A 22,047-nucleotide genomic window follows, 5' to 3' on the forward strand; every position below is an offset into this window, starting at 1 on the left:
TAGAGCAGGGGGGCTGGGAGCCAGAACTCCTGGGTTCTCTCCCTGACGCTGGGAGGAGAGTGGGGTCGGATGGGTTAGAGCAGGGGGGCTGGGAGCCAGCACTCCTGGGTTCTCTCCCTGACGCTGGGAGGGGAGTGGGGTCGGGTGGGTTAGAGAAGGGGGGCTGAGAGCCAGGACTCCTGGGTTCTCTCCCTGGTGCTGGGAGGGGAGTGGGGGCTAGTGGTTACAGTGGGGGGAGCAAGAGCTAAAAGAGCTATGGAGCCGGAGCCCCCCTCTGCCCTGGGGGCACGTGCGGGCACCTGGGGCAGTTCCCAGCCCTGCTGGAAAGGGGAACTCCTAGGATGGGGGGGCCAGGTCCATCCCACCCCCTCTCCCTGCCCCCCCTTCCAGATCTCAGTGGACACCCTGTCATGGGAATTCATCGTCTCCACGGTGGATGACAATAACCTGGTGTATCCGCCCAAGGTGCGTGTCTGGGGCCAGAGCCCAAGGGGGTCGGTGGGGTCACCCCTAACCCTCCCTGCCCCCCGGGACGGCGTGTGGCGGGGGCTGTAGCTGGGGTGACACTCCCTGCTCCCCAGGACGGTGTGTGAGTGTGGGGGGGTGTACCAGGGGTGACGCTCCCATCCCCCCAGGATGGTGTGTGTGGGGGGGTGCTGTACCCGGGGTGATGCTCCCTGCCCCCTGGGACGGTGTGTGGGTCCGGGGGCCGCGCCCGGGGTGACGCTCCCTGCCCCCCGGGACGGCGTGGGGGGCCCGCGCCCGGGGTGACGCTCCCTGCCCCCCGGGATGGCGTGGGGGGGGCCCGCGCCCGGGGTGACACTCCCTGCCCCCCAGGACGGCGTGTGGGTCCGGGGGCTGTACCTGGAGGGCGCGGGCTGGGACAAGAAGAACTCGTGTCTGGTGGAAGCGGAGCCGATGCAGCTCGTTTGCCCCCTGCCCACGGTGCACTTCAAACCCGGCGAGAGCAAGAAGAAGAGCAGCAAAGGTCTGGGGGGTCGGGGGGCACCGCCCGTGGGGGGGAGGGGTTAGGGGCGTGGGGCTGACAGGGGAGGGGGTCTCAGGGTGGGGGTGCTGATAGGGGAAGGGTCTGGGGTTGTGCTGACCACATCGGGGGGTGCTGCCCGTTTGGAGGAGGGGTTGGGGGGGTACTGGGCTGACAGGGGAGGGGTGTGGGGGGTGCTGAGGGGGTGGGGGCACGGGGCCGATGGGGAGGGTCTGGGGGTGGGGGCACTGACGGGTGATAGGTCTGGGGGGCATGGGGCTGATGGGGCAGTGGGTGGGGGTGCTGTTCTGATGGGGGTGGGGTCTGGGGGTTCACTGGGCTGACAGGGGAGAGTCTGGGTGTGGGGGCGCTGATGGGTGACAGGTGGGGGGTGCTGGGCTGATGGGGGAGGGTCTGGGGTGGGGACGCTGATGGGCGATAGGTGGGGGGTGCTGGGTTGATGGGGCAGGGTCGGGGGTGGCGCTGTTCTGACGGGGGCAGGTCTGGGGGGGGCGCTGGGCTGATGGGGGAGGGGTGTGGGGGGTGCTGAGGGGGTGGGGGCACGGGGCCGATGGGGAGGGTCTGGGGGTGGGAGCACTGACGGGTGATAGGTCTGGGGGGCATGGGGCTGATGGGGCAGTGGGTGGGGGTGCTGTTCTGATGGGGGTGGGGTCTGGGGGTTCACTGGGCTGACAGGGGAGAGTCTGGGGTGGGGGCGCTGATGGGCGGAAGGTGGGGGGGTGCTGTTCTGATGGGGGAGGGTCTGGGTGTGGGGGCGCTGATGAGCGACAGGTGGGGGGTGCTGGGCTGATGGGTCAGGGTCTGGGGGGGCACTGGGCTGATGGGGGAGGGTCTGGGGTGGGGACGCTGATGGGCGATAGGTGGGGGGTGCTGGGTTGATGGGGCAGGGTCTGGGGTGGTGCTGTTCTGACGGGGGCAGGTCTGGGGTGGGGGCGCTGATGTGGGTGGGTCTGGGGGGGGCGCTGGGCTGATGGGGGAGGGTCTGGGGTGGGGGCGCTGACGGGTGAGAGGGGGAGGGTCTGGGGGGTGCTGGGCTGACGGAGTCTCTGGGCTCAACCCGGGGGCCCATTGTCTCCCAGGTGTGGGGCAGGGGGGTCTCCGGATGCTCTGGGGGGCAGCCTGGCCCCACCCCTGACCCGCTCTCTCTCGCAGGGACCTATGCCTGCCCCTGTTATTACTACCCGAACCGGGCCGGCTCCGCCGGGCGCCCCTCCTTCGTCATTGGGGTGGAGCTGCGGACCGGCACCGCCCCCCCCGACCACTGGATCAAACGGGGGACCGCCCTGCTCATGAGCCTGGACAGCTGAGCCCCCACACACCCCCGGGACCCCCCATGGCTGCAATAAACCCACCTTTTCGCAGAGCGCCGTGGGGCCTGTGTGTCACCCCCCCCCATCGGGGGGCTGGGGCGGGGCTGCCCTCAGGGGGTGTGCATGCTGGGGGTGGGCACCAGGCAGTGGGGGCATTGGTTTGCTCTGGGGCGAGAGGTTTCAATTTGAGTCTGCTCCCTGTGCCTCAGTTTCCCAGCCCCATTTCCCTGCAGCCTCCCTTTCTCCCGGGTCCCCACGTCATGCTGTTGAGGCCAGACGTGAACCCAGCTCTGCCCCCGAGGCCCCGGTGTTCCCCACTAGCCAGAATGGCTGCTCGTCATGTGGGGAAACCGAGGCACGGAGCACTCCCACGACTTGCCGCCAGGGGGTCTGGGGGAGCATCTGCCCCATGGGGCCCTGGGCTAGCAGCTGTGGTACCGACTGGGCCCCTCTGGATCCAGGGGCAGAGCCAGGCTGGAGTGGGGCAAGAGGGATGTAACCATGGGGGGCTCTGCCATGCTGGGGAGGGGGAGATCCCCCCAGGCACTGAAACATCCCCCCACAACCCTGAACCCCCATCAGCGCCCTGCCCCCTCCCCAGCCGCAGCCCGGGCGCTTCCCCACCAGGCGTCCGGCTGGGGTATGCGGGGGGGTCCCAGCCCACGGTGCTTGGGGGGGAACAGGTGAGATGAGTCTCCCCAGCAGGAGGCGCTGTGGGCCACACACACGGGGCAGCGGGGTTAGAGGTGCAATGACAGACACACACACACACACACACGGGGTTAGAGGTGCAATGACAGACACACCCACACACACACGGGGCAGCGGGGTTAGAGGTGCAATGACAGACACACACACACACACACACGGGGCGGCGGGGTTAGAGGTGCAATGACAGACACACACACACACACACACACGGGGCGGCGGGGTTAGAGGTGCAATGACAGACACACCCACACACACGGGGCGGTGGGGTTGGAGGTGCAATGACAGACACACACACACACGGGGTTAGAGGTGCAATGACAGACACACACACACACACACACACGGGGCGGCGGGGTTGGAGGTGCAATGACACACCCACACACACACGGGGCGGCGGGGTTAGAGGTGCAATGACAGACACACACACACACCCACACACGGGGCGGTGGGGTTGGAGGTGCAATGACAGACACACATGGGGGTGTAGCGACGTTGTGACCCCCTCACTCACAGGTGGGGGGGGTAGAGGCACTATGACCCTCCACACACGCGGGGGGGGGTAGAGACGTTGTCACACCCCCACACGGGGGGAGTAGAGAAAATGTGATACCCCCCACTGGGGGGGGTAGAGGCACTGTGACCCCCACACACGGGGGGGTAGAGATGCTGTGACACCCCCACATTCACCCCCCCACACACGGGGAGGTAGCGCCGCTGTGACACCCCCTCTACACACACGGATAGGGACGCTGTGACTCCCCATCCGGCGGGGGAGGGGGTGCAGGGGGCGGGGCGGTTTGACTCCGGTTTGGCTCCGGAGGAAGAACCAGCCTGAGCCGCAAGGCGAAGCCCGGAGCCGGGGCCTGAACTGCGCCACGGCCCGGCCCCGCCCCGCCACCCGGAGATGGGGGGGCGCGGGTTGCGGGGCGGCCCGGCTGTCAATCACGGGGCGTCGGAGGGAGATGGGGGGCGCCCCCCCCGGCCGGCTGCCGGTGGAGGGACCCGCGCACAGGTAAAAGGGGGGGGGCGGATGCAACTTTCGATGCGTCACATCGGGTGGGTGGTGGGGCAGAGTGTGGGGGGCGGGCACGGGGGTAACCATACGGGGGGTCAGGCAGAGCCGGCGGGGGTGGGGTGCTGGGGGCCCAGCTCCCCCTCCCAGTTCCCCCATTGGTCCAGCCCGGATCCCAGATTCCCCCCACAGGCTTCCCCTCCCTGGGCTCCGGATCCCCCACACCTGGCACCCGCCCCCCTCCCCCTGTGCCCCACATCCATCCCGCCCCCCTCCCCCCAAATCTGGTCCTTCCCACAGGAGCACCTGGAAACCCCCCCCCCCCCGGCGATACAGATGTGTGAGTTTTCCAGCAATTTCTGATTGGACAGCAAGCTCTCAATCTCCCCAGCGCTCAGCCAACCGCGCGGCAGGGAGCTTTGGGGGGGCGGGGGCCGCTCACTCCCCATCCTGATTGGTTAGAAATCCAGTGCTGCCTGAGCCACGACCATGGGGCCAGCGCCCCCTAGAGGGGACAGGCCCCGGCCCCCATTCCCCGCCCCCTGAGCCAGCTAGGCCCCGCCCCCTGAGCCAGCCAGGCCCCGCCCTGGGAGCTGTTCTGACATTTGCCCACTGGGGGGCGACAGGCGACCACACGAGAAGTGCCGGGAGCCCTGACCCGGCCAGTCCCTGTCCTGACACATGGGGGTCAATCCCCCCCCCCCCGTCCTGACCCGGCCAGTCCCTGCCCTGACACATGGGGGTCAATCCTCCCCCCCCGGCCTGATCCAGCCAGTCCCTGCCCTGACACATGGGGGTCAATCCCCGCCCCCCCGTCCTGACCCAGCCAGTCCCTGCCCTGACACATGGGGGTCAATCACCCCCCTATCCTGACCCAGCCAGTCCCTGCCCTGACACATGGGGGTCAACCCCCCCCTTTCCTGTCATTCTGGGTGATTTTCTCGGCCCCCCAGCCTCAGCCTGCTAAACTGTGAGATCCAGTGACGGGGAGTTCCCTGGGCTAATTGCCCAGTGCCTCCGTCAATACCTTTAATTCCCTTTCCTTTCGTGGCTAGTGGGACACCTGGCTCTGGGAGGGGCGTGGGGGCTGGTGGATTAGAGTGGGGGCAGGGCTGGGAGCCAGGACTCCTGGGTTCTCTCCCCAGTTCTGGGAGGGGAGTGGGGGCTAGTGGTTAGAGCCCGGGGGGTGGGGGGGAGCTGGGAGTCAACCTCCTGGCTTGCCCAGGCCAGAGAATCTCCCCCTGGATGGGGGCCGGTAACTTGGGTTTGGCTAAAGCGCCTTGGAGACAGTCTTCCCGACCGGATCCGAGCCCCCAGCGCCGCCACCCCCCCCCCGGCTGCTTGTTCCAAGGGCCCCTCGCTTCCCACCGTCGGGTTGGGCCCTACCTTTCTCCGCTGGGCTGGAGCCCTTTGGGGCCTGGGATTTCCTCCCTGCGCAACCGCGGCCCCTCTGAGCCCCCCTCTCCCGCACCCCGCTAGAGCCAGGGTGATGGGTATGCGAAAGGACGGGGGGCAGGCGTTAGCCAGTGGCTGGGGGGCAGATTTTCCACCCCAGCCTTCCTGTGGCCTTGCCCCGTTTCCCCTCCGGCTAGGGGATCTCCCTGTGCCCAGGTCACGCAGAGCCCAGAAAAACAGCCGAGGCTGGCCGATTACTGCTAGCTTCATCTGCGTCATGCCACCTGTTCCCCGTCCTGCCAGGTGCTGCCCAGACCCCCCCAGCCAGGATCAGGGCCCCTGTCATGCCGGGCACTGCCCCAAACCCTTTCCAGTCCAATTCGACAAAGGCAGGAGGGGAAACTGAGTCACAGAGCTGGGCCGTAACTCTCCCACGCTCCCAGCACTGGGAATGGAACCAGGCATCCTGCATCCCTCCCTTCCCCGTCTTGGGCCCTTCTGCGAATTCTGTTTGGCCCCTGCATGTGATCCCACGGATCCCCATCTGGGGGGGGGCGGGGGGGCGGTGCCTTGTAGCCACACCCACTGTTGTGGCCCCACCCCCATTCAGATGGGTGGCACAAGGGGCTCCATGGGGCCTGGTGTCTCTCTTCCCCCCACCTTGGGGGCAGCCCCCTGGGGTGATCCAGAGCTCTGAGGCCTGGAGTTAACACCCCATTGAAAGGCACAGGGCAGCTCCCCCCTCCCACAGTGACCGGCTCAGGCTCTCTGCAGACTCAGGCAATGTTAGTGCGTGGGGCACAAGCGCCCATTCTCCCAGCCAGGGGGCCTGGCAGGTGAGTCCAGGAGCCGGTGCCCTGGGGGCAGGCTGACGGTGCCAACGCCCTAAGTCGCCCCTGCGTGGTGGCGCTGAAGTCTCAGGCCAACCAGTTTCCCGGCTGCAGAAGCCAGGTTGGCTGGGACCACCGGGCCCGTTCTCCGAGAGCGGCTGCCCTCACACACTGCGCAGTGGGGCTCCGTCTCGGCTGCCCCGGCTTCCTCCCTGGTGGGGCTCGGCGCCCACAGCTGGACTGGTCTCATAGAGGCCTTGGTTTTATTGTGTTAAAAGCCTCGGGTGTAATGTGCCAGGCGCCTCCCAGACCCCCCCCGGACCGAGATCGGGGTCCCGTCACGCTGGCTGCCGCCCAGACCCCCCTGGATCAAGATCGGGGCCCGGGCGCCACAAAGATTCACACACTACTTGTGCCAAAGAGCTTGAAATCTATATAAACAGAGGCTGGCGGGTGGGGGGAAACTGAGGCACAGAGAGAGGAAGGAACATAGTCATGGGGAAGGACCCCAGGCATCTTGGCTCCCAACCCCACACCGCTCTCCCCTGCTCTAACCCACCAGTCCCCGCGCCCACCTCCCAGAGCCTGGGATAGAACCCAGGCGTCCTGCTCCTCAGCCTGGTTCCCGCAGCCTCGTCCATCCCCTTTGGGCCCTGGGTAGCCAGACACCGGAGCCGCCCCCCACCTGTCCGGCCCCACCCACCCTGCACCCCCCCGGCTGTGGCTGGAACCGGATCACCCCGAGGGAGGGCCCACTTGCTGGTGGGCTGCGGGGACAGGTGCGGCCCAGCTGGGGTGGGGGTGGGGAGCGGTAACCTGATCAGGGCAGGGGGGAGTAGGCGCATCCCTGCCCCCCCACGTTGGGGGCAGAAATGAGATGCTGCTTGAAAAGGCAGAACGGGCTGGGGGGTGTAGGTAGGGGGTCTTCCTGCTTTGGGCAGTTCTGTGCTAGGGTAGCAAATACAGACCCCTCCAGCCAGGATCAGGGCCCCCGTTGTGCACCACTCCCCTCCCAGAGCCGGCGAGAGAACCCAGGAGTTCTGGCTCCCAGCCCCCCCTGCTCTAACCCACCAGCCCCCACTCCTCTCCCAGAGCCGGCGAGAGAACCCAGGAGTCCTGGCTCCCAGCCCCCCCGCTCTAACCCACTAGCCCCCACTCCCCTCCCACAGCCAGCGAGAGAACCCAGGAGTCCTGGCTCCCAGCCCCCCCGCTGTAACCCACTAACCCCCACTCCCCTCCCAGAGCCGGCGAGAGAACCCAGGAGTCCTGGCTCCCAGCCCCTCCTGCTCTAACCCACCTGCCTTGGCACAGAGGTGGGGGTGGGTACGAGACAGGGAGTGGAGTCTGGGGGTTAGATGAGGGTGAGTCCCTGTGCCTTTGCCTCAGTTTCCCTTCTCTGGACCATGGCCGGAAAGATGCTGATTGGCCGGCAGGGCGTGCGGGGAAGGGTTGTTATTGTAGGGTTGGTCACAGGCCCCTGCCCCTCCCCCACAGCTCCGTGAGCCCTGGGCAGGAGTTAATCAGTAACCCGGACTCTGGGCCCCGCTGACCTCTGCCCCCACCCGCCCCCGCAGAGACAGACAGGAGCCAGCCTGCCATAGGCCTGGGGTCCCCCCCACACCCCCTGCCAGCCCAGCCCTGGGCCCCCCGAGCCCTGCCGGTGCCCCTCACTCCTGCCCCGCAGCCCCTGCCAGCCCAGCCCCCCCAGCCCTGCCGGTGCCCCTCACTCCCGACCTGCAGCCCCTGCCAGCCCAGCCCTGGGCCCCCCGAGCCCTGCCGGTGCCCCTCACTCCCGCCCCACAGCCCCTGCCAGCCCAGCCCTGCCCCCGCAGCCCTGCCGGTGCCCCTCACTCCTGCCCCGCAGCCCCTGCCAGCCCAGCCCTGGGCCCCCCGAGCCCTGCCAGTGCCCCTCACTCCCGACCTGCAGCCCCTGCCAGCCCAGCCCTGCCCCCCCAGCCCTGCCGGTGCCCCTCACTCCCCCCCCCACCCCCTGCCAGCCCAGCCCTGGGGCCCCCCGAGCCCTGCCGGTGCCCCTCACTCCCGACCCGCAGCCCCCTGCCAGCCCAGCCCTGGGCCCCCCGAGGCCTGCCGGTGCCCCTCACTCCTGCCCCGCAGCCCCTGCCAGCCCAGCCCTGGGCCCCCCGAGGCCTGCCGGTGCCCCTCACTCCCGCCCCACAGCCCCTGCCAGCCCAGCCCTGCCCCCGCAGCCCTGCCGGTGCCCCTCACTCCTGCCCCGCAGCCCCTGCCAGCCCAGCCCCCCCAGCCCTGCCGGTGCCCCTCACTCCCGACCTGCAGCCCCTGCCAGCCCAGCCCTGGGCCCCCCGACCCCTGCCGGTGCCCCTCACTCCCGCCCCACAGCCCCTGCCAGCCCAGCCCTGCCCCCGCAGCCCTGCCGGTGCCCCTCACTCCTGCCCCGCAGCCCCTGCCAGCCCAGCCCTGGGCCCCCCGAGCCCTGCCGGTGCCCCTCACTCCCACCCCACAGCCCCTGCCAGCCCAGCCCTGGGCCCCCCGAGCCCTGCCAGTGCCCCTCACTCCCGACCCGCAGGCCCCTGCCAGCCCAGCCCTGGGCCCCCCGAGCCCTGCCAGTGCCCCTCACTCCCGACCCGCAGCCCCTGCCAGCCCAGCCCTGGGCCCCCCGAGGCCTGCCGGTGCCCCTCACTCCTGCCCCGCAGCCCCTGCCAGCCCAGCCCCCCCAGCCCTGCCGGTGCCCCTCACTCCCGACCCGCAGCCCCCTGCCAGCCCAGCCCTGGGCCCCCCGAGCCCTGCCAGTGCCCCTCACTCCCGACCTGCAGCCCCTGCCAGCCCAGCCCTGCCCCCCCAGCCCTGCCGGTGCCCCTCACTCCCCCCCCACACCCCCTGCCAGCCCAGCCCTGGGCCCCCCGAGCCCTGCCGGTGCCCCTCACTCCCGACCCGCAGCCCCCTGCCAGCCCAGCCCTGGGCCCCCCGAGGCCTGCCGGTGCCCCTCACTCCTGCCCCGCAGCCCCTGCCAGCCCAGCCCTGGGCCCCCCGAGGCCTGCCGGTGCCCCTCACTCCTGCCCCGCAGCCCCTGCCAGCCCAGCCCCCCCAGCCCTGCCGGTGCCCCTCACTCCCGCCCCACAGCCCCTGCCAGCCCAGCCCTGAGCCCCCCGAGCCCTGCCAGTGCCCCTCACTCCCGACCCGCAGCCCCTGCCAGCCCAGCCCTGCCCCCCCAGCCCTGCCGGTGCCCCCCACTCCCGACCTGCAGCCCCTGCCAGCCCAGACCTGCCCCCCAGCCCTGCCGGTGCCCCTCACTCCCGACCCGCAGCCCCTGCCAGCCCAGCCCTGCCCCCCCAGCCCTGCCGGTGCCCCTCACTCCTGCCCCGCAGCCCCTGCCAGCCCAGCCCTGGGCCCCCCGAGCCCTGCCGGTGCCCCTCACTCCCGCCCCACAGCCCCTGCCAGCCCAGCCCTGGGCCCCCCGAGCCCTGCCAGTGCCCCTCACTCCCGACCCGCAGGCCCCTGCCAGCCCAGCCCTGGGCCCCCCGAGCCCTGCCAGTGCCCCTCACTCCCGACCCGCAGCCCCCGGCCAGCCCAGCCCTGGGCCCCCCGAGCCCTGCCAGTGCCCCTCACTCCCGACCCGCAGCCCCTGCCAGCCCAGCCCTGCCCCCCCAGCCCTGCCGGTGCCCCTCACTCCCCCCCCACGCCCCCTGCCAGCCCAGCCCTGGGCCCCCACAGCCCTGCCGGTGCCCCTCACTCCCGACCCGCAGCCCCTGCCAGCCCAGCCCTGGGCCCCCCGAGCCCTGCCAGTGCCCCTCACTCCCGACCCGCAGCCCCCTGCCAGCCCAGCCCTGGGCCCCCCGAGCCCTGCCAGTGCCCCTCACTCCCGACCCGCAACCCCTGCCAGCCCAGCCCTGCCCCCCCAGCCCTGCCGGTGCCCCTCACTCCCCCCCCACACCCCCTGCCAGCCCAGCCCTGGGCCCCCCAGCTCTGCCGGTGCCCCTCACTCCCGACCCGCAGCCCCTGCCAGCCCAGCTCTGCCCCCCAGCCCTGCCGGTGCCCCTCACTCCCGACCCGCAGCCCCTGCCAGCCCAGCCCTGGGCCCCCCGAGCCCTGCCGGTGCCCCTCACTCCCGCCCCACAGCCCCTGCCAGCCCAGCCCTGGGCCCCCCGAGCCCTGCCAGTGCCCCTCACTCCCGACCCGCAGGCCCCTGCCAGCCCAGCCCTGGGCCCCCCGAGCCCTGCCAGTGCCCCTCACTCCCAACCCGCAGCCCCCGGCCAGCCCAGCCCTGGGCCCCCCGAGCCCTGCCAGTGCCCCTCACTCCCGACCCGCAGCCCCTGCCAGCCCAGCCCTGCCCCCCCAGCCCTGCCGGTGCCCCTCACTCCCCCCCCACGCCCCCTGCCAGCCCAGCCCTGGGCCCCCACAGCCCTGCCGGTGCCCCTCACTCCCGACCCGCAGCCCCTGCCAGCCCAGCCCTGGGCCCCCCGAGCCCTGCCAGTGCCCCCCACTCCCGACCCGCAGCCCCCTGCCAGCCCAGCCCTGGGCCCCCCGAGCCCTGCCAGTGCCCCTCACTCCCGACCCGCAACCCCTGCCAGCCCAGCCCTGCCCCCCCAGCCCTGCCGGTGCCCCTCACTCCCCCCCCACACCCCCTGCCAGCCCAGCCCTGGGCCCCCCAGCTCTGCCGGTGCCCCTCACTCCCGACCCGCAGCCCCTGCCAGCCCAGCCCTGCCCCCCCAGCCCTGCCGGTGCCCCTCACTCCCCCCCACACACCCCCTGCCAGCCCAGCCCTGGGCCCCCCAGCTCTGCCGGTGCCCCTCACTCCCGACCCGCAGCCCCTGCCAGCCCAGCCCTGGGCGCCACGAGCCCTGCCAGTGCCCCTCACTCCCGACCCACAGCCCCTGCCAGCCCAGCTCTGCCCCCCAGCCCTGCCGGTGCCCCTCACTCCCGACCCGCAGCCCCTGCCAGCCCAGCCCTGGGCCCCCCGAGCCCTGCCAGTGCCCCTCACTCCCGACCCGCAGCCCCCTGCCAGCCCAGCCCTGGGCCCCCCGAGCCCTGCCAGTGCCCCTCACTCCCGACCCGCAGCCCCTGCCAGCCCAGCCCTGCCCCCCCAGCCCTGCCGGTGCCCCCCACTCCCGACCTGCAGCCCCTGCCAGCCCAGACCTGCCCCCCAGCCCTGCCGGTGCCCCTCACTCCCGACCCGCAGCCCCTGCCAGCCCAGACCTGCCCCCCCAGCCCTGCCGGTGCCCCTCACTCCCCCCCACACACCCCCTGCCAGCCCAGCCCTGGGCCCCCCAGCTCTGCCGGTGCCCCTCACTCCCGACCCGCAGCCCCTGCCAGCCCAGCCCTGGGCCCCCCGAGCCCTGCCAGTGCCCCTCACTCCCGACCCGCAGCCCCCTGCCAGCCCAGCCCTGGGCCCCCCGAGCCCTGCCAGTGCCCCTCACTCCCGACCCGCAGCCCCTGCCAGCCCAGCCCTGCCCCCCCAGCCCTGCCGGTGCCCCTCACTCCCCCCCACACCCCTTGCCAGCCCAGCCCTGGGCCCCCCAGCTCTGCCGGTGCCCCTCACTCCCGACCCGCAGCCCCTGCCAGCCCAGCCCTGCCCCCCCAGCCCTGCCGGTGCCCCTCACTCCCCCCCACACACCCCCTGCCAGCCCAGCCCTGGGCCCCCCAGCTCTGCCGGTGCCCCTCACTCCCGACCCGCAGCCCCTGCCAGCCCAGCCCTGCCCCCCCAGCCCTGCCGGTGCCCCTCACTCCCCCCCCACACCCCCTGCCAGCCCAGCCCTGGGCCCCCCAGCTCTGCCGGTGCCCCTCACTCCCGACCCGCAGCCCCTGCCAGCCCAGCCCTGGGCCCCCCCAGCCCTGCCGGTGCCCCTCACTCCCGACCTGCAGCCCCTGCCAGCCCAGACCTGCCCCCCAGCCCTGCCGGTGCCCCTCACTCCCAACCCGCAGCCCCTGCCAGCCCAGACCTGCCCCCCCAGCCCTACCGGTGCCCCTCACTCCCGACCCGCAGCCCCCTGCCAGCCCAGCCCTGGGCCCCCCGAGCCCTGCCAGTGCCCCTCACTCCCGACCCGCAGCCCCTGCCAGCCCAGCCCTGCCCCCCCAGCCCTGCCGGTGCCCCTCACTCCCCCCCCACACCCCTTGCCAGCCCAGCCCTGGGCCCCCCAGCTCTGCCGGTGCCCCTCACTCCCGACCCGCAGCCCCTGCCAGCCCAGCCCTGCCCCCCCAGCCCTGCCGGTGCCCCTCACTCCCCCCCACACACCCCCTGCCAGCCCAGCCCTGGGCCCCCCAGCTCTGCCGGTGCCCCTCACTCCCGACCCGCAGCCCCTGCCAGCCCAGCCCTGGGCCCCCCGAGCCCTGCCAGTGCCCCTCACTCCCGACCCACAGCCCCTGCCAGCCCAGCTCTGCCCCCCCAGCAATGCCGGTGCCCCTCACTCCCGACCCGCAGCCCCCTGCCAGCCCAGCCCTGGGCCCCCCAGCCCTGCCAATGCCCCTCACTCCTGACCCGCAGCCCCCTGCCAGCCCAGCCCTGGGCCCCCTGAGCCCTGCCAGTGCCCCTCACTCCTGACCCTCAGCCCCCTGCCAGCCCAGCCCTGGGCCCCCCGAGCCCTGCCAATGCCCCTCACTCCTGACCCGCAGCCCCCTGCCAGCCCAGCCCTGCCCCCCCAGCCCTGCCGGTGCCCCTCACTCCCCCCCCACACCCCCTGCCAGCCCAGCCCTGGGCCCCCCCAGCCCTGCCGGTGCCCCTCACTCCCCCCCCACACCGCCTGCCAGCCCAGACCTGCCCCCCCAGCTCTGCCGGTGCCCCTCACTCCCGACCCGCAGCCCCCTGCCAGCCCAGACCTGGGCTCCCCCCACTCCCGACCCACAGCCCCCTGCCAGCCCAGCCCTGGGCCCCCCCAGCTCTGCCGGTGCCCCTCACTCCCGACCCGCAGCCCCCTGCCAGCCCAGACCTGGGCTCCCCCCACTCCTGACCCGCAGCCCCTGCCAGCCCAGCCCTGGGCCCCCCAGCCCTGCCAATGCCCCTCACTCCTGACCCGCAGCCCCTGCCAGCCCAGCCCTGCCCCCCCAGCCCTGCCGGTGCCCCTCACTCCCCCCCCACACCCCCTGCCAGCCCAGCCCTGGGCCCCCCAGCTCTGCCGGTGCCCCTCACTCCCGACCCGCAGCCCCTGCCAGCCCAGCCCTGGGCCCCCCCAGCCCTGCCGGTGCCCCTCACTCCCGACCTGCAGCCCCTGCCAGCCCAGACCTGCCCCCCAGCCCTGCCGGTGCCCCTCACTCCCAACCCGCAGCCCCTGCCAGCCCAGACCTGCCCCCCCAGCCCTACCGGTGCCCCTCACTCCCTACCCGCAGCCCCCTGCCAGCCCAGCCCTGGGCCCCCCGAGCCCTGCCAGTGCCCCTCACTCCCGACCCGCAGCCCCCTGCCAGCCCAGCCATGGGCCCCCCGAGCCCTGCCAGTGCCCCTCACTCCCGACCCGCAGCCCCTGCCAGCCCAGCCCTGCCCCCCCAGCCCTGCCGGTGCCCCTCACTCCCCCCCCACACCCCCTGCCAGCCCAGCCCTGGGCCCCCCGAGCCCTGCCCGTGCCCCTCACTCCCGACCCGCAGCCCCTGCCAGCCCAGCCCTGCCCCCCCAGCCCTGCCGGTGCCCCTCACTCCTCCCCCACACCCCCTGCCAGCCCAGCCCTGGGCCCCCCAGCTCTGCCGGTGCCCCTCACTCCCGACCCGCAGCCCCTGCCAGCCCAGCCCTGGGCCCCCCCAGCCCTGCCGGTGCCCCTCACTCCCAACCCGCAGCCCCTGCCAGCCCAGCCCTGGGCCCCCCCAGCCCTGCCGGTGCCCCTCACTCCCGACCCGCAGCCCCTGCCAGCCCAGACCTGCCCCCCAGCCCTGCCAGTGCCCCTCACTCCCAACCCGCAGCCCCTGCCAGCCCAGACCTGCCCCCCCAGCCCTGCCGGTGCCCCTCACTCCCAACCCGCAGCCCCTGCCAGCCCAGACCTGGCCCCCCAGCCCTGCCGGTGCCCCTCAATCCCATCCCACAGCCCCCTCCTAGCCCAGCCCTGCCCCCCCAGCCCTGCCGGTGCCCCTCACTCCATACCCGCAGCCCCTGCCAGCCCAGACCTGGCCCCCCAGCCCTGCCGGTGCCCCTCAATCCCATCCCACAGCCCCCTGCTAGCCCAGCCTTGCCCCCCCAGCCCTGCCGGTGCCCCTCACTCCCGACCCGCAGCCCCTGCTAGCCCAGCCCTGCCCCCCCCAGCTCTGCCGGTGCCCCTCACTCCCGACCCGCAGCCCCTGCTAGCCCAGCCCTGCCCCCCCCCAGAAATGGGTGGCTCGGGGGGGGGCAAGGGAGAGGGGAGCCTGTGGTCGGGGGTGGGGGGGATGGAGCCCATCGCTTTCTCTGTTGCTATGGTAACAGAGGCAGGCACACTGACCCAGCTCCCCCCGCCCTATTAACTCTGCCTGGCCTGCTGATGTCATCGCCCCATCAGCCAATGGGGGCCTGGCTCGGCCTTGTTGCCCAGCGATGGGAGGGGAGCTGGGAAACAGCTGCTTGGAGACACACGGGGGGGGGGGGGGTCGGGATGTGGGGGGGGCACATACACAGTAAACACGCCTGGACACGCCACGACATACACCAGACACGCTAACAATGTACCGCCAGCCACCCGCCTGGACACGCCACGACATACACCGGACACGCTAACATGGTACCGCCAGCCACCCGCCTGGACACGTCACGACATACACCGGACACGCTAACATGGCACCGCCAGCCACCCGCCTGGACACGCCACGACATACACCGGACACGCTAACACGGCACCGCCAGCCACCCGCCTGGACACGCCACGACATACACCGGACACGCTAACACGGCACCGCCAGCCACCCGCCTGGACACGCCACGACATACACCGGACACGCTAACACGGCACCGCCAGCCACCCGCCTGGACACGCCACGACATACACCGGACACGCTAACACGGCACCGCCAGCCACCCGCCTGGACACGCCACGACATACACCGGATACGCTAACACGGCACCGCCAGCCACCCGCCTGGACACGCCACGACATACACCGGACACGCTAACACGGCACCGCCAGCCACCCGCCTGGACACGCCACGACATACACCGGACACACTAACACGGCACCGACAGCCACTCGCCTGGACACGCCAAGCCACGGCCCGGCCATGTCAACACACACACCGGACATGCTAACCCAGCATGTACAGACCCACCCAGATCACTGCATACACCGGACACGCTAACACATACCTTACCACGCAGGACACGCTTGCATTGACCAAACATGCCTCGACATGCCAAGACACAATGCAGACACGCTAAGACACATGCCGGCTACAGTGACACATACATGGGCCACGTTGGTACACGCGAGGGCAGCCACACAGTAATATTCTCTCAGGCACGAATCCGGATCCCAAACACGCCTGAACACGCTACTCCATGCACTGGTCTGCACGCCGGGGTCATGCCTGCAAGGACCCTCCCAGAGCCAGAGAGCGGGCGGGGACACACACACACACGCCTGCACACGCTAACGCCCCAAACACGCACACACGTGTCTCCCCCACCCCCAGCTCTGCAGACGCGGGGGGCCCAGCCCCCCGCCCCTCCCCCCACCCCGCGGCTGCCAGCGCAGGGGCACATGGGGACAGGATATAAATAGCCACCCGGGCTGGGCACCTGGCCAAGCGCTGGGCAGGAAGGAACCAGAACATGCCGGCGCCCCCCGCCCCTCCCCCTTCTGCACCCCTGCCCCTCCCCCCACTGCCTTTGCACCCCTCCCCCTCTGCACCCCCATGCCCTCCCGCCACTCCACCCCTCCCCCACTTCCTTTGCACCTCTCCCCCCTGCATCCCTCCCCCACCAGGCTGACACCGAGACTCCCCCACCCCTGGCACCTGCCTGGCAGTTGCAGCAGTCACAGCTGCATCCTGTGTGGCAGGCCCCCCCGCCCCGCCCCCCGCCCGCAGAGACCCCTGGCCCAGAGCAGTGAGCGGGGGCGGCTCGGCGGGGGGGGGAGCAGGGTGCGCTGTGCTGTGGGCCGGGGATCTGGGCAGGGGGCGGGGGGTTCATTGGAGGACTAAAGCCCCCCCCCCCTCCGGGGCACGGCGGGTGCAGGTGGCAGCCACGGGCTGGGCGGTTGGTTCCCCAGGTGACAAACCCCAAACAGGGGCCGGGGGGGGGCAGCTACCGGGGAACATGATCCTGACAGCAGCTGGGCCCCAGGAACTGAACCTGCCTCTGGGGAGGGCACAGGGCTGCGGGTCGGGAGTGGGGGGCACCGGCAGGGCTGGGGGGGCAGGGGGCTGTGGGTCAGGAGTGAGGGGCACCAGCCGGGCTGGGGGGGCAGGGGGCTGCGGGGCGGGAGTGAGGGGCACCGGCAGAGCTGGGGGGGCAGGGGGCTGTGGGTCAGGAGTGAGGGGCACCAGCCGGGCTGGGGGGGGCAGGGGGCTGCGGGGCGGGAGTGAGGGGCACCAGCCGGGCTGGGGGGGCAGGGGGCTGTGGGTCAGGAGTGAGGGGCACCAGCCGGGCTGGGGGGGGCAGGGGGCTGCGGGGCGGGAGTGAGGGGCACCGGCAGGGCTGGGGGGGGGCAGGGGGCTGCGGGGCAGGAGTAGGGGGCACCGGCAGGGCTGGGGGGGGGCAGGGGGCTGCGGGTCGGGAGTGAGGGGCACCGGCTGGGCTGGGGGGGCAGGGGGCTGTGGGTCAGGAGTGAGGGGCACCGGCAGAGCTGGGGGGGCAGGGGGCTGTGGGTCAGGAGTGAGGGGCACCGGCTGGGCTGGGGGGGGCAGGGGGCTGTGGGTCAGGAGTGAGGGGCACCGGCTGGGCTGGGGGGGGCAGGGGGCTGTGGGTCAGGAGTGAGGGGCACCGGCAGAGCGGGGGGGGGCAGGGGGCTGCGGGGCGGGAGTGAGGGGCACCCTGGTGTGGAGCCCCCCCCCCGCCTGCACGTGCAGGGAAGGGGAGGGGCGGCTCTGAGGGGGGCAGGGTCACTCTCAGGCCCTCCCAGCCCAGCTGCTGTTATTGCTCCTCCCCCATTGGCTGTCCGTGGCCGTGTGCGTTGCCATTGGCTGGCGAGGTGGGGGGGAGGGACATCAGCCATTGCGGACGTGCCTGCAGCCAGGGGCTGATGGGGTTTGGAAGCCCCCCCCCCCTCCACACACACACAGGGCAGGCAGCTGTGGGGGAAGGGTTAATAGAACCCAAGAGTCCTGGCTCCCAGCCCCACACTCTAACCACTAGCCCCCACTCCCCTCCCAGAGCCAGGGAGAGAACCCAGGAGTCCTGGCTCCCAGCCCCCCCCCCGCCCCCCCCCGCTGTAACCGACCTGCCCCCACTCCCCTCCTTTCTGCCAAAAGGGCGAAATCTCCTTCTCTTCCCCCCTTTCCTTGGGCCTGGGCCCAGGGTTTGGGTGGGGCTGGAGTGATCCCAGCTGGGGATGGGGGTGGGGATTGTCCTTCTGAGTCTGGGGGGGAAAGGGAGCTGCCTCCCCCCTCTCTCTCACACACACCCCCGCTGTGCTCACACACACATTAAGCTGTTTACAGAGACAGAACAACCAAGCCGGGTGCACACCCGGAGAACACACACACCCTGCTGCCCGGTGCACACCTGGAGAATAAACACCCTGCCATCGGGCGCACACCCGGAGAACAGGCAGACCCTGCTGCCGGGCACACACCCAGAGAATACACACCCTGCCGCTGGGCACACACCCAGAGAACGCGCACACCCTGCTGCCCGGTGCACACCCGAAGAACACACCCACCCTGCCGCCGGGCGCACACCCTGCTGCCGGGCGCACACCCAGAGAGGACACACCCTGCTGCCAGGTGTACACCGGGAGCACAAACCCTGCTGCTGGGCGCACACCCGGAGAACACACACACCCACCCTGCCACTGGGCGCACACCCGGAGAAGACACACACCCTGCTGCCAGGCGTACACCAGGAGAACACGCGCACACACACCCTGCCACTGGGCGCACACCCGGAGAAGACACACCCTGCCGCCGGGCACACACCTGGAGAACATGCACGCCCTGCCACCCAAGTCCCCTTTACACACGCACACATCTCTTGCTGCGTTCACACGCACAGAATACACAAGCTGCATACACACTCCTGCTCCACCCTTCCCATTCACCACAAACCCTGCTTCACACCCACCCACAGTTACACACAGAAGAGTCCCCCTTCTGCCCACACACCTATACCTGTACACAATACACCCCTATCCACTGCACATCCCCTACAACACCTTCCACCCTCCCCACATGCCCCCCAAATCACCCGCACCCCAGCCACACATGGGCTACACGATACACAACCTGAGCTTGGACTTCTGTCAAATGCACACGTCTCCTGCACAACCCAACACAAACCCAAGGCACACACAACGTGAGACGCGGAGCTCACCACACACCTTACTGAATACCCCCCCATGCAGACTCGCTGCCACCGTACCCTGAAACGCACTCAGCTCATGACACGACCCTTGCACACGCACCCCCCAAAAAGATACACACAGCCTGACACAGCCGCACGACGCACACACCAGCCTCTGCACAAAGTGTTCATCACACCACTGTCCCGTTCTTTGCACCTCCATGTAACTCCCCTGCCTTGGTCAGCACAGCGCCCCCTAGCGCTGCCTTGGGGCCGGCCCCGCCTGCCAAGTCAGAGCGCCCCCTCCTGAGCCCCCCGCCCCACCCCCTGCCCTACAGCACCCGTCCCCTCCCGTCCAACCATCGACCCACTCACCAATCCCCTTCCCCACCCGTCCAACCATCGATACACCCACCCATCCCTGTCCCCTCCCATCCAATCATTGATCCACCACCCATCTCCCTTCCCCTCCAACCACCGATCCACCCGCCCATCCCCCTTCCCCACCCGTCCAACCACCGATCCACCCGCCCATCCCCCTTCCCTACCCATCCAACCATCGCTCCCCCTGCCCATCCTCCCTCCCCACCCCTCCAACCATCGATCATAGACTCATCGAAGATCAGGGTTGGAAGGGACCTCAGGAGGTGTCTAGTCCAACCCCCTGCTCAAAGCAGGACCAACCCCAACTAAATCATCCCAGCCAGGGCTTTGTCTAAGGATGGAGATTCCACCACCTCCCTAGGGAACCCATTCCAGTGCTTCACCACCCTCCCCATGAAAATGTTTTTCCTAATATCCAACCTAAACGTCCCCCACTGCAACGTGAGACCATTACTCCTCGTTCTGTCATCTTCTACCACTGAGAACAGTCTAGATCCATCCTCTTTGGAACCCCCCTTCAGGTAGTTGAAAGCAGCTATCAAATCCCCCCTCATTCTTCTCTTCCGCAGACTAAACAATCCCAGTTCCCTCAGCCTCTCCTCATAAGTCATGTGTTCCAGTCCCCTAATCATTTTTGTTGCCCTCCGCTGGACTCTTTCCAATTTTTCCACATCCTTCTTGTCATGTGGGGCCCAAAACTGGACACAGTACTCCAGATGAGGCCTCACCAATGTCGAATAGAGGGGAACGATCACGTCCCTCGATCTGCTGGCAATGCCCCTACTTATACATCCCAAAATGCCATTGGCCTTCTTGGCAACAAGGGCACACTGCTGACTCATATCCAGCTTCTCGTCCACCGTCACCCCTAAGTCCTTCTCTGCAGAACTGCTGCCGAGCCATTCGGTCCCTAGTCTGTAGCGGTGCATGGGGTTCTTCCGTCCTAAGGGCAGGATTCTGCACTTGTCCTTGTTGAACCTCATCAGATTTCTTTTGGCCCAATCCTCCAATTTGTCTAGGTCCCTCTGTATCCTATCCCTACCCTCCAGCGTATCTACCTCTCCTCCCAGTTTAGTGTCGTCTGCAAACTTGCTGAGGGTGCAATCCACACCATCCTCCAGATCATTTATGAAGATATTGAACAAAACCAGCCCCAGGACCGACCCTTGGGGCACTCCACTTGATACCGGCTGCCAACTAGACATGGAGCCGTTGATCACTACCTGTTGAGCCCGACAGTCTAGCCAACTTTCTATCCACCTTATAGTCCATTCATCCAGCCCAGACTTCTTTAACTTGCTGACAAGAATACTGTGGGAGACCGCGTCAAAAGCTTTGCTAAAGTCAAGGAACAACACGTCCACTGCTTTCCCCTCATCCACAGAACCAGTTATCTCGTCATAGAAGGCAATTAGATTAGTCAGGCATGACTTGCCCTTGGTGAATCCATGCTGACTGTTCCTGATCACTTTCCTCTCCTCTAAGTGCTTCAGGATTGATTCCTTGAGGACCTACTCCATGATTTTTCCGGGGACTGAGGTGAGGCTGACTGGCCTGTAGTTCCCCGGATCCTCCTTCTTCCCCTTTTTAAAGATGGGCACTACATTAGCCTGTTTCCAGTCATCCGGGACTTCCCCCGATCGCCACGAGTTTTCAAAGATAATGGCCAATGGCTCTGCAATCACATCCGCCAACTCCTTTAGCACTCTCGGATGCAACGCGTCCGGTCCCATGGACTTGTGCTCGTCCAGCTTTTCTAAATAGTCCTGAACCACTTCTTTCTCCACAGAGGGCTGGTCACCTCCTCCCCATGCTGTGCTGCCCAGCGCAGCAGTCTGGGAGCTGACCTTGTTCGTGAAGACAGAGGTGAAAAAAGCATTGAGTACATTAGCTTTTTCCACATCCTCTGTCACTAGGTTGCCTCCCTCATTCAGTCAGGGGCCCACACTTTCCTTGGCTTTCTTCTTGTTGCCAACATACCTGTAGAAACCCTTCTTGTTACTCTTGACATCTCTTGCTAGCTGCAGCTCCAGGTGCGATTTGGCCTTCCTGATTTCACTCCTGCAGGCCTGAGCAATATTTTTATACTCGTCCCTGGTCATATGTCCAACCTTCCACTTCTTGTAAGCCTCTTTTTTGTGTTTAAGATCAGCAAGGATTTCACTGTTAAGCCAAGTTGGTCGCCTGCCATATTTACTATTCTTTCTACACATCGGGATGGTTTGTCCCTGTAACCTCAACAGGGATTCCTTGAAATACAGCCAGCTCTCCTGGACTCCTTTCCCCCTCATATTAGCCTCCCAGGGGATCCTGCCCATCAGTTCCCTGAGGGAGTCAAAGTCTGCTTTTCTGAAGTCCACGGTCCGTATTCACCCACCTATCCCCCTTCCCCACCTGTCCAACCATCGATCCACCCACCAAACCCCTTCCCCACCCGTCCAACCATCCATCCACCCGCCCATCCCCCCACCCATCCCCCTTCCCCACCCGTCCAACCATCGATCCCCCCACCCATCCTCCTTCCCCACCTGTCCATCCATTCACCCACCCAGCCCCTTCCCCACCCGTCCAACCATCGATCCACCCACCCATCCGCGTCCCCACCCGTCCAACCATCGATCCCCTCACCCATCCCCCTTCCCCACCCGTCCAACCATCGATCCCCTCACCCATCCCCCTTCCCCACCCGTCCAACCGTCCATCCCCCCACCCATCCCCCTTCCCCACCGGTCCAACCATCCAACCACCCACCCAGCCCCTTCCCCACCCGTCCAACCATCGATCCCCTCACCCATCCCCCTTCCCCACCCATCGAACCATCGATCCCCTCACCCATCCTCCTTCCCCATCCGTCCAACCATCGATCCCCTCACCCATCCTCCTTCCCCACCCGTCCAACCATCGATCCACCCACCCATCCGCGTCCCCACCCGTCCAACCATCGATCCCCTCACCCATCCCCCTTCCCCCCCGTCCAACCATCGATCCCCTCACCCATCCCCCTTCCCCACCCGTCCAACCATCCATCCCCCCACCCATCC

At 69.1% G+C, this 22,047-nt stretch overlaps 1 protein-coding gene and 1 long non-coding RNA gene across 2 annotated transcripts in view; one reads left to right on the forward strand and one right to left on the reverse strand.

The window, feature by feature from the left end:
- DNAH2 (dynein axonemal heavy chain 2) overlaps positions 1–2,353 on the forward strand; it is a 110,010-nt gene extending 107,657 nt beyond the window's left edge. Inside the window, exons 86-88 of the mRNA XM_074941231.1 lie at positions 391–465; positions 838–988; positions 2,159–2,353. Of these exons, the coding sequence (XP_074797332.1) occupies positions 391–465; positions 838–988; positions 2,159–2,313 (381 nt within the window). The 3' untranslated portion in view covers positions 2,314–2,353. The remainder of the gene's footprint in view (positions 1–390; positions 466–837; positions 989–2,158) is intronic.
- Positions 1–21,384, reverse strand: part of LOC141978884 (uncharacterized) — a 28,073-nt gene extending 6,689 nt beyond the window's left edge. The window contains exon 1 of the long non-coding RNA XR_012636438.1: positions 20,987–21,384. This is a non-coding gene — a long non-coding RNA (uncharacterized LOC141978884). The remainder of the gene's footprint in view (positions 1–20,986) is intronic.
- Positions 21,385–22,047: the final 663 nt, after the last annotated feature.

Source organism: Natator depressus, chromosome 28 (genome assembly GCF_965152275.1).
Source record: "Natator depressus isolate rNatDep1 chromosome 28, rNatDep2.hap1, whole genome shotgun sequence".
Taxonomy (NCBI): domain Eukaryota; kingdom Metazoa; phylum Chordata; order Testudines; family Cheloniidae; genus Natator; species Natator depressus.